General features: G+C 41.8%; 1 protein-coding gene across 8 annotated transcripts in view; it reads right to left on the bottom strand.

The window, feature by feature from the left end:
* Positions 1-12770, bottom strand: part of SEPTIN5 (septin 5) — an 89675-nt gene that overhangs the window by 31878 nt on the left and 45027 nt on the right. For 4 of the 8 annotated variants that reach the window (XM_073675326.1, XM_073675334.1, XM_073675344.1 and 1 more), the window contains 2 exons: positions 5019-5115; positions 2591-2677 (listed from right to left, as the gene is read on the bottom strand). In XM_073675326.1, the coding sequence (XP_073531427.1) occupies positions 2591-2677; positions 5019-5028 (97 nt within the window). In that variant the 5' untranslated portion in view covers positions 5029-5115. Of the gene's footprint in view, positions 1-2590; positions 2678-5018; positions 5116-6636; positions 6661-7021; positions 7252-12770 lie in introns of those variants that run through there. The other 4 variants (XM_073675299.1, XM_073675281.1, XM_073675309.1 and 1 more) reach the window with 4 other exon arrangements.

Below are 12770 nucleotides of genomic sequence, written 5' to 3'. Positions count from 1 at the left end.
ATAGTTTGAATCTGACAAAATAATAATAAATTAAAAATCTATGAAAATGAACAAATGAAAGTCAGTCATTGCTTTTCAACCCTGCTTCCACAGAATTGTAAAAAAAATTAAACTCATGAAATAGACCTGGACATAAATGATGGTATCCTTAATTAATATTTTGTTGAACAACCTTTTGAGGCAATCACTGCAATTAAATGATTCCTGTAACTGTCAATGAGACTTCTGCACCTCTCGACAGGTATTTTGGCCCACTCCTCATGAGCAATCTGCTCCAGTTGTCTTGTGTTTGAAGTTTGCCTTTTCCAGACGGCATGTTTCAGCTCTTTCCAAAGATGCTCAATAGGATTTAGGTCAGGGCTCATAGAAGGTCACTTCAGAATAGTCCAATGTTTTCCTTTTAGCCATTCTTGAGTGTTTTTAGCTGTGTGTTTTGGGTCATTATCCTGTTGCAAGACCCATGACCTACAACTGAGACCAAACTTTCTGAAACTGGGCAGCACATTTCTCTCTAGAATCCCTTGATAGTCTTGAGATTTCATTGTACCCTGCACAGATTCAAGACACCCTGTGCCAGATGCAGCAAAGCAGCCCCAGAACATAACAGAGCCTCCTCCATGTTTCACAGTAGGGACCGTGTTCTTTTCTTGATATGCTTCATTTTTCCGTCTGTGAACATAGAGCTGATGTGCCTTGCCAAAAACTTCCATTTTTGCCTCATCTGTCCATAGGACATTCTCCCAGAAGCTTTGTGGCAAATTCCAGTCTGGCTTTTTTATGATTTTTTTTCAACAATGGTGTTCTCCTTGGTCGTCTCACATGAAGTCCACTTTGGATCAAACAATGACGGATGGTGCGATCTGACACTGATGTTCCTTGAGCTTGAAGTTCACCTTTAAGCTCTTTAGAAGTTATCCTGGGCTCTTTTGTTACCATTCGTATTATCCGTCTCTTTGATTTGTCATCAATTTTCCTCCTGTGGCCACATCCAGGGAGGTTGGCTACAGTCCCATGGATCTTAAATTTCTTAATAATATGTGCAACTGTAGTCACAGGAACATCAAGCTGCTTGGAGATGGTCTTATAACCTTTACCTTTAACATGCTTGTCTATAATTTTCTTTCTAATCTCCTGAGACAACTCTTTCCTTTGCTTCCTCTGGTCCATGTTGAGTGTGGTACACACCATGTCACCAAACAGCACAGTGAGTATCTGTAGCCCTATATACAGCCCAACTGACTGATTACAAGATTGTAGAAACCTGTGATGCTAATTAGTGGACACAACTTGATTTAACATGTCCCTTTTGTCACATTATTTTCAGAGGTACCATCATTTCTGTCCGGGCCTATTTCATGAGTTTAATTTTTTTTTTAATTCTGTGGAAGCAGGGTTGAAAAGCAATGACTGACTTTCATTTGTTCATTTTCATAGACTTTTAATGTATTATTACTTTTGTCAGATTCAAGTTATTTCTGTGACCATTGTGGGTTTTTCTTTCATTAAAAGAGGGGTACCAACAATTTTGACCACGTGTGTAGTGTAAGATATAGAACGGGTAGAAATTGTATTGAACTGCACATATATCATGACAGTAAGATTTAAGCAAAGATTTTAAAGAAAGTGAACAATCAGTGGAAATCATTCCTCAGTCCTCCATTTCACTCTTGAATACCACAGAAAACAAAAATATGCTAGACCACAACTGGGCAAAGTGTGGACCATGTGTGTGTCCAAAGTGTGGACCAAGTGTGGACCTCAAGCGGTTTCAGTCCGGCCCGAGGACCAAGATAGCTCAAAGGCTGAAAACACACACGATACCGCCGCCCTCCCCAACCTGGCATCCCGATTTCACCACTTCTACATCCTCAGGATGCAGGTTGTGATGAATATGATGGTGGAGGATGGAGCTGCCAGCGCCTTCTTCTTTTAGCGTGTGTGACTAAGACAGCAGACGTGATGACGTCACTACATCACGCCTGCTGTGCGGAGCGTCGGTGCACACAGCAAAGACTGGAGCAGGGCGCCAGGGGAACGGGAGCAAGGTGAATATGAGTTTGGCTTTTTGTATGAGTGTGGGATGTATGTCTATATATAAGGGGGCTATGTGTTGGCTCATACTGTGTATACGGGGACATTGTGTAGGAGGGCTTATATTGTATATAGTGAGGCTGTGTGGGGGCTCATACTGTATATATATATATGATGTAAATAGGGGGCTGTGTTTGGGCCTCATGCTGTGTATAAGGGAGCTGTGTTTGGGCTTATGCTGTATTTAGGAGTAGATGTCAGCCTACTTAATCCTGCTCAATATTAAGTGAAAACATTTTTAATATAAAATAATAATTATAATATAATAAAATAATATTGAACAGAATTAATTTCAGCCTATTGGTTCGGCCCTCCACAACAGTCACGGTCTCTCATGTGGCCCATCGGGAAAATTAATTGCCCACCCCTGCACTAGACAGTAGAATCTGCATTTATAGATAAACCAGCAAGACATATGATACAATGTAAATGAATAGATATAGAATATCAGGAATACACAATGTAATACATTTGAGGAAAAGAAAAGAAAATACTAAACCTTCCGCATTAAGCAACTTCCTGTCCTTGTAGAGATCCGTCAGGAATAGGCTGTTAACTAACGTAGATTTCCCTAGGCCAGATTCTCCTGGAAGCCAAAAATATGAACATTTATTAAACCAATTTTGACAAATAAATCGACATTCAGATAATTAGGCTGCGTGCCCACTATGCCTTTTTCAAGAGTTTTTGCCGCGGAATTTCCGCAGCGAAAACGCTTAATAAACGCTTGGTAATACGTGCCCCATGGTCATTGCGGAAAAATACCCGGGTACCATAGTACCTGTTAAAAAAAGAATTTCAATTAAAAAATAAACATTATACTTAAAATAAACATTATATAATAAACTGCTGACGTCGACGGTCGCACGATCTGTCACATGACTAAGTGACGTCATGAAAGGTCCTTTTAGACCATCGCGAGCAGTACAAGACACCGGATGCATCATACAGGAGACCGGGGGCCATCGGAAGGTGAGTATAATGTTTATTTTTTTTTTTTTTTTATTCTTTTTTTTTTAAACTATTACTTGGTCACACTATATAAATCCATGCAGGTTGCATGGATTTATATAGAGTGACCAAGTTGTCAAGCACTTTCCAAGTGATGCTAAAATCGCTTGGAAAGCGCTTGTCAACCCGCATGCGGAAATGCAAGTGAAGAACGCTTCACATCCGCTTGTCCCTGGCAGGAAAACGCATATAAAAACCGCATGCGTTTTTCCTTTGTGGGCACTAAGCTTTAGATACAGATATCTGGATATTGCTTGTAGTTTGATAGTCAATCAGATAATAGTTCTCATACAAAAGCATGATAAATATGTGGATCCTAAATGATTAATATCTGTAGCACTAAGAAAATCTTTAATTACTAAAACACCAGAGATGGGAGAACGTATTCGCATCTGATGGTCTATCAGCCAGGTCAGTGATCGCTGGATGAGAGGTCTGCAAATCTCCTTACATCTCGGCTCTTTTTTTTATTAGCCGAGATGGCACAAAGGCATGATTGCGGCGTGATGCACACACAACATTGCGTCAGCCTGGCAAATCAAAAGAATTGCCAAGAATCCATGAGGTAGGAAGGTTCACAGACCTCCCATCCAGCAGTCATAGATTACTAATCCGGCCAAATGACTGAAGTCATACAAATTGATTCTCCCATCTCTACTAAACGCAACTTGTTATATTTTGACTCTACTTCCTTATTTTGATTGGTCAGTGAATAATTTGGCTACTAATGAAATATCACTGTGAGGCACTTTACAGGAATTATCTTGTGATCCTATCTTCAGGAACGCACCGCTCCTCAGCCTCATGGCTTGACTAAGAGAGGTCCAATCCTGGTGACTGACAGTTTGGACCTATAGCATGGCTGCGCTGCTGGCCCAAACTGTGTGACCTTTTATACTTCAGAGCAGCGCCTGCAAGCTCTACAACAAAAGAGCTTGTAAGTGTTGTGCTCCTTGTTTAGGAGAACGGTCACTGCTCAAACTGCAGAGGTGGCCAATAACCTAGGCAACAAGCAGTAAACTACAGAAGTAAAAATCTCTCCATTTTTTGAGAACAATGAGGATTTTTAATAAGAGGTACGTTGCAAGGTTGCTTATTTTCACAAGCACTGAACAATTTTACCTATTAGAAATTATTAAATGGAATCTTTCACCAGGTTGTTACTTTGTAATCTGCATGATGTAGGGGCTGAGGCCCTGAGCCCAGTGAAGTACGCCGGTCTGCATGACGTCATTAGAATACAATCACTGATTTCTCTGCTGCAAATCTTGCAGTGCTCAGAATGCTGAGCTCTGTATAACCAAATCACACCACTGATTGGCAGCTCTCTGTGTACATTGTACAATGACAGCAAGCTAATAATCAGTTGTGGGGTTACACAGAGCAGTTGACTAGGGAGGCACGAGACACCTAGTCCTGTAGTGCTGATAAAGCACTGACTACTGAAACAGCAACATACAGCCTTCCAGCCTAGTAAGTGACACATCACTGGAACCAGGCTCTCAGCTCCCACCTCATGCTGCTCTTGAATAGTCGTCACGTGCCAACCAGATTCTCATATTCACTTCTGTCATGTTTTATTGAGAGAAGCAGATGAGAATCCAGTTTCCACGCGACCTTAAGTATGCAAATTGCATGCTTACAATCACATGTAGACCGCGCAAACTAGCTAGCAGAGATGAATCCTTATAGCATGGATATCACAGTTAGTATTTGGCAAGCTGCCAAACGATTGCCCTTTTGTGTAAATGCCCTTGAAGCACAGAATTGTTATATTACAGCCATAAAGATGCAAAATACTAGACAGGAAAATTTTACGGTCATCTAACAATATAGAAAGTCATAACAATGACCTTTATCTAAGAACACACATTGCAAATGCTCAGAAACATAGGATGCAGAAGGGATCATCTCACCAGCTACCATGAGAGTGAAGTCAAACCCTTTCTTAACAGATTTCCGATGAACTTGATTGGGTAACGTTGCAAACCCAACATATTGCTTTTCTTGGTCCTATGGAAGCAAACAATTGTAATGATTACCCTTATACAAGAGATGTACAAATCTAGAAGGATGAAACTCCTATTCTGATCCCAAAGTTGCATATTACTGACCATCAGCATAATAAGTTTGCAATACACACAAAGTCAATAATTCAGACATTTTTGTCATCCAACAATCTAGAAAAAGTGTATAAGTCTTTATGATGTTACTAGAAAAAAATGTATCTGGAAACATTTAAAGTAAATATAGCGAGATTTCTAACAGTGTTCTGTAAGACACTCTGCTGGTCAATGGCCAAGCAAAGCAGTGTTATCTTCTTGGGCTATACAAGTGTGATAAGACAACCTAACAACTTCTCAGAAACAAAAACACAACGATTATTAAGGCAAATTTGCCACAACTATGAAGTAACAGCATAAAGACAAGGATTAAACTGTGGATAGGAACTACAATATTAAAGCAAGGCCTTTGATCCTTTTTATATCCTTGTTTCGGACCTTCACTATCTAATCTTTTTATCTATAGTCTCTCCATCCTGTCCTGCTTAGACCTCCAGATCTAGTCAATGACCGCCGTAGACAAAGTGTATCTCCAGTAGTAGTAGTACCATGTTACTGCTGTTGTCTTGTTATGTGGCAATAATATCTTTGGGCTACACAGGTACCAGATCCTTGGTGCAAAGCACCAACTGCACCCCCACAAATGCCCCCAAGTACCCAGCAATACAGCACAAGTTACAGACCTAAAGGCCCCAGATGTGTGAATTAAGGCTTGTCAAGAACAGTAAAAAACGACAAGGAAATCCTGTTAATCCCAAAACTCTTATTTAATGGGTTATTCCAATCTTCATAAATGGGTATTTTCAGATAATAATTTTACATAAGCAATTTTGCAATTTATTGCTTCTTAAAATTTTCAGTCATTCTGGAGAGAGTAACACTTTTCTTTTCAACTCATTGTTTTCTTGAACAACCACCATTGCTAAACAGCAAAACCTTCCCAGTGCATAGGAGCTCTTTTCTATTGAGCTTGTAAGCACTGTCTTGAAGCTGTCTGGGATCGCTGGAGAGCGCTGTTATATCCTAATCCAAGACACCTTTAGCACAGTGCTTACAAGCTCGACAGCAGCGTTGTTCAGTCTTCCTAGGTAACAAGCTGTAAATAAAAGAAAAGAAGTGTTAATATCTCAAGAATGGCTGCAAATTTTAATAAGCAGTAAATTGCAATAGTGCTTGCTTTTTGCTTTTACAAGTACTTTTTGACAATCTATGAACATAGAAACAATCCTTTCAAGTTTTCATGGAAATACATTTTGTTGTCATTGATAATGTGCGCTTATAATCATCAATAACACATACTGCGATATATATGATAGGGTTGCACCCTGTTAGTATACTTGAATATATTGTTTATAAAGTTTTCTTTTTGATTTTAGTTTTTAAAACTTCCTAAAAGGGAATCTACGTGATCTATATGACAATCTAACATGCAAGGAGAAAACATGGCCCAGCGTAGGTCTCTGGACTCAACTGATCCCATTCATTTTCTTCTTCATTCTGGTCTCAGTCCCTTCATCTACCAGCTGCTCGACCCCTTCATGTTCTTTGTGAGCCTCATTTCCCATGTCACATTGTCACCCCCCTCTTCTCCACTTCTTCCTGTGCACAGAACATTACTCCGTTTCTCTATCTAGTTATTTATTACCGAAGTTAAACAGTCCTGATAAAGCCATGTAAATACGCGTTCCCCAAGTGCATACATGCTGGAGCTCCAGAACAGAGGGGAGCATTGTACAAAGTGCGGAATTGAAGAATTAACTCTCTTCCATACATAAGCATTAACATAAAATACATATACATTTAAAAGATCCAAGCTCTTTCCGTCACCCACTTCTCTGCTGGCTCCCTTAAATTACCTTCAGCTTCATGGGGTATGTTCTCTGTGTCAGAGTTCTGGGCGACAGCAATCTCTCGGCCAAAAGTTCCTGAATTATAATGGCATCCATACCCACGAGCAGCAGCCGCTAGTACAGAGCTACCTCGCCAAGCATACACACACCCATCCATCCCCTCCCACCACTGACCATAACCATATGTATATGTATGTGTATGTGTGTGGAGGCTGCAGCATGTGTGACTGCCCTCCCCAGCCTCGGCTCTGGAATTTCCTGTAACTTCCCATTGGAAAGAAGATTAGCAGCAGGGAAGGCGGATAATGGGAGAGACAGAAGAGGAAAAAGCCCATTAACCCCAGAGAACCTGGCCTCGGCATTGAACAAGCTGACTTTACCGTGGCGTTGTAATAGGGAAACACATCCACTGCCTATCCCGGATGTTACATCTATGAGTGACTTTTAGAGATTGTCTCCTAAATATGCCATCATGTTTGAGGTGCCGCAGTCCTGGTGGAAAGAAGGCGACGTTGGCCATGCTCTGCAAGCACTTTCATATGAAGCAGCTGACCCGTCTGGTGTAAGTCGGTGACTCAGCATTTCCAACAGTGTTCTAGTAAAAGAATCCAAAAAGTGGCACTCACCAGTTTCTCAAAATTCAGTTGTATTCCAAAATATACAAAAAGCGGACAAGGGGTAGGTAAGAACCGCTCCACGTGATCACACGTCCTCAGGCCATGCCTGTTTGTGTTAGGTCTATGGACTATGGTCTATACGCCTACCAATGTTTAATAAAAGCTTTGATTTAAGGAGTTGGTGAGCGCAGACATTGGGGCTGATTGATCAAAATCTAATTGTTAGACACTGCAAATCTTAAAATACACTATATTTATCAAAGTGGTTTGATAAATGTATCAAACTTTATTTCGCTCTAGCCTAAGTTTACACCACCAATTAGTTGGCTTACTTTGTGCCAGAAATGTGTGACGCAATTTTGGCACATTTTCTAGTGCATTATGTTTCTTGTTAAGACACGCCCTTTTCATAATAAGCCACACCCTTTTCAGGCAAGGTCATGCCCCCTATTCAGACAAGCCATTAAAAGGGTCTCATATGCAGAATAAATATGGTGCAAGTTATGAAAGACAGTATTTGGTGCAATTTACGCCAGCATTGAGCTTGATAAATATGCCCCATTGCACGAATCTTTAGATTAAATTCATTCGTATTTATTTACCACTAACATAATCCACAGCGCTTTATAGACATTTTCATCGCTGTCCCCATTGGGGCTCACAATCAATATCCCCTATCAGTATGTCTTTGGAGTGTGGGAGGAAATCAGAGAATCCGGAGGAAACCCACACAAACACGAGGAGAACATACAAAACTGTATTCAAATGTTGTTCTTAGTTGGATTTGAACCCAAGACCCCAGTGCTGAAAAGCAACAGAGCTAACCACTGAGCCACCGTGCTAAAATGACTTCAACAGTATTAAGCCAGTGGAACATACTGTAGCACTTCTTAACTGCACTACTGCAAACAAAACAGCAAAAATGAGGAGTCTCAGTTAAAGGGGTGAAAACAAGTTATCACATATCCCCAAGATCATCAATCTGCACTTTAATCCCCATTGTAATGTAGCAGCAGACTGCTCCAAAATGGGGCAATTGACTGCCGCTCCATTCACTCCGTATGCGGCTGCCAAGGGCTGTACTTGCCTTTTTCCTGGTAGCCCTATAAAAAATGAATGGAGCGGGCATGAGCACTTCTGTTCCATCTTGTAATGGGAATAAAAGTGCCCCTTTGGGTATAAAAATTCCCAGTAATTGGACCGCCACTAATCAATAGGTAATCACCTATCCGATGTATTAGGGTCCGTTTACACAGACTGACCAGCGGCTCAATACAACATCCAATCTGTAAACTTTTACCAATCGGCAGTCGTTTGAATGCCTATCTACGTAGGTAGACCAAAGCAAACAATGCACACTGATCTATACCAGATCGCTCAGTGCGCATAGGCCCCATAATTGTCGGCAGTGCGAGTCCTGTTTACACAGGACAATGTACCACCAAGAACGATGATCTTTTATGCTGATGAGTGAGTGCTTTTCTTGTTCATCGGGTGATCAGCAGCCTGTTTACCTAGCAAGATAATACTGAAACAAGCATTTTTAACAACGCTTAAGTGATAACTTGTTTTCACCCAACTACCCCTTTAAAGTAGTTGACATCCATTCACATGGTTCTCAAGTGCTCTGAAGTTCTGGCAGTGTCCATAGCTGCCTTACAAGAAAAGACTTTGATAGACAGATAACAAAGAGTTAGTTACTTGCAGGCATCTATATAGTGTGGTTTACTACAGTGCAATGTGACTAGCATAGCTCATGAGCCTCAGCTGGGCATCTAGTTCTTAGCAGCTGAGGATACAGCATTGGTCTGAGGGAGACCATGTAATAAGGACAGGAGTTAGACCTATTTCACACAGTGCAAATTTGGTCTTATTTTTTGAAGCCAATACTAGAAGTGGAAATTAAACACGACAAAGTAGTTTACACAGCAACATTTTTGCATCCACTCCAGGTTTTCTTCTTGAAAAATCTGTGATAGTCTTTCAATTATAGTTTTCTCCTTGTAGGTTCCATTCCCAGTTTTGATTTATAAATACCGTTACTTAAGAAACTCTGACCCTAAAATTTGGAAGTATGAATAAGACATTAGGACTGAACAGCAGTAGAAATTTGTTGTGGAACACGACCTCCGTCACAATGGTGAAGACACCACCACCAACCTGACGGAGGTCCAAATAACTTGTGCGTTCAGCATCTACTAAGAAAGTTCCATGGCCTGGAGTCGGAGTCGTGGAGTCAGTGTCCATTTTGGTGGAATAGAAGTCAGGATAAAATGGACCGACTCCGACTCCTAAAATATATAATAAATTGGGTTCAATGCAGGATGTGCTGTAAATGTTTTCATAAGAATTTGGGAAAGTTATGAAATGTCCTATAAATGTCTGTCCTATTCCTGATCTAAGATCTGGGCTTTTAGTTGAGATGAATCTGTGTTGCACTTTATGTACACGCTCAGTAGTGAAGCAGTGCTGTGGAATCGGAGAGTCGGAGTCAGGGAAATTGAGGAGTCAGAGTCGGTGGTTTGGCTTACCGACTCCACAGCCCTGCTTAAAATTATTCTGTCAGGTCATTTTCAGGGATGCAAGTAATGTATGCCTAAAATAGTGTATACTCCCAATCTGAAAGACTGAACTCACCGCACCTACAAATTGGGAATATATTACGCAGGCGCTGTGCCAGGACATAGTTTGTGCACTTCAGTGGGAAAAATCACACAGCGAATGCTCCGCGCGCTCTGTAACCACGCATGTGCGAGAGCGGCATGGCCGGTCTGAAAGACCAAGTAAAGGCACAGATGAGCACGCATCATAGAGATTCATTAGCACATGGGAGGCTAGGAGGCACATGACACAATGAGCAGACTACTTAGAGCCAGCGCGCGCTAGCTTCACAAGCTTATAGCAGACAAAAGTGGGCGAGTACAACAATAAAATTACTTGTACAGAAAAATCTCAGTAAGCACTATTTAAAACATACATTACTTGCATGACCGAAAATGACCTAACAGATTACCTTTAAAGCATTTTTTAGGCCAGGTATGAAATTAGGCATGAAGTCTAAGGCCACGTTCACGCGTTCAGTATTTGGTCAGTATTTTACATCAGTATTTAGAAGCCGAAACCAGGAGTGGGTGATAAATACAGAAGTGGCGACGTGTTTCTATTATACTTTTCCTCTGATTGTTCCACTCTTGGTTTTGGCTGAGAAATACTGATGTAAAATACTGACCAAATACTGAACGTGTGAACGTGGCCTTATGGGGAATCCTACCAGTGTGAGATGTACGCACTATTAGGATTACGCTCCGTCTCACATTTCCAGCAGTCATCATATAACCGTTTTATTGCGATTTACACACTTGCGGTCAGGTGCAAACGGCTTTCTCTCCGGCTTCTCTCAATGTAGTAATGCCAACAATATAGTAATTAACTTTACAAGATATTCATTGCTTCATATGAATGAACAGCTAAATTCCAGATAGGAAACAGACTGCACAGTACATTCACAATTCAGCAGCTTTTTCCCACAGAGAATAGTGATGTCTAAATAAATACAATGATTTTTTGGTAGAAGTTTCAGGGGTCACTAGAGCAGAATACACATCTACAAGTCATGAGAAATGTTTATTTGAATTCCACATTCAAGAGCACTCAGGGTGGGATAACTATTCAGACACTGCCGGAAAGCCCAGAGCATAAGGGGGGCTTCTACTAATAGGAGAAGCTCATTGCCTACAGATTTGTGGGTGGCACCGAGTTTAATGGAGGTGGTATAAATCCAGGATGCTTCAGAGGCAGGTAGCATTTTATCATTGAGAGCCATAGCTATTTTAAGGGAAAAAGGTAGTTCACAGTTCATTATAGGAAAAACAGGGTCCCGAGCCTGGTCCCGAGCCAGGTCCTGATTCTTTAAAGGGGTTATCCAGGAATATTTTATCTTTTTACTATGGGCCTAAGAATTAACAAGCCAGTAGTTTCTAACTACCAGCCCGTTGCCAATCTCTCCTGGCTCAGTGCTCACAGACTGCTCTGGCTGGCGACTCTGCGGCTTCCTCTGACGTCATGTCGAAAGAGCGCCCAGGGCTGTGGAGTCGGTAAGCCAAACCACCAACTCCTCAATTTCCCTGACTCCCGACTCCACAGCACGGCCTCACTACTGAGCGTGTACATAAAGTGCAGCTCAGATTCATCTCAACTAAAAGCCCAGATCCTTATATCAGGAACAGAACAGACATTTATAGGACATTTCATAACTTTACCAAATTCTTATGAAAACATTTACAGCACATACTGCATTGTACTACTGTACCCAATTTATTATATACACTGCTCAAAAAATAAAGGGAACACTCAAATAACACATACTAGATCTGAATGTAATCTGATGTAATGTCCTTAAAACAAGTCAAAATGAGGCTCAGTATTGTGTGTGGCCTCCACGTGCCTGTATGACCTCCCTACAATGCCTGGGCATGCTCCTGATGAGGTTGCGGATGGTCTCCTGTGGGATCTCCTCCCAGACCTGGACTAAAGCATCTGCCAACTCCTGGACAGTCTGTAGTGGATGGAGCGAGACATCCCAGATGTGCTCAATCGGATTCAGGTCTGGGGAACGGGCGGGCCAGTCCATAGCTTCAATGCCTTCATCTTGCAGGAACTGCTGACACACTCCAGCCACATGAGGTCTAGCATTGTCCTGCATTAGGAGGCCAACCGCACCAGCATAACCAGCATATGGTCTCTCAAGGGGTCTGAGGATCTCATCTCGGTACCTAATGGCAGTCAGGCTACCTCTGGCGAGCACATGGAGGGCTGTGCGGCCCTCCAAAGAAATGCCACCCCACACCATAACTGACCCACTGCGACACCGGTCATGCTGAAGGATGTTGCAGGCAGCAGATCGCTCTCCATGGCGTCTCCAGACTGTCACGTCTCCAGACTGTCACGTCTGTCACATGTGCTCAGTGTGAACCTGCTTTCATCTGTGAAGAGCACAGGGCGCCAGTGACAACTTTGCCAATCCTGGTGTTCTGTGGCAAATGCCAAGCGTCCTGCAATGTGTTGGGCTGTGAGCATAACCCCCATCTGTGGACGTCGGGCCCTCATACCACCCTCATAGAGTCGGTTTCTAACCGTTT

Source organism: Phyllobates terribilis, unplaced genomic scaffold, assembly GCF_046119375.1.
Source record: "Phyllobates terribilis strain yellow unplaced genomic scaffold, ASM4611937v1 Scaffold_1__5_contigs__length_1240528914, whole genome shotgun sequence".
Lineage (NCBI taxonomy): Eukaryota > Metazoa > Chordata > Amphibia > Anura > Dendrobatidae > Phyllobates > Phyllobates terribilis.
The sequence above is the reverse complement of the archived record's forward strand: the minus strand, read 5'-3'. Positions and strand labels throughout refer to the sequence as shown.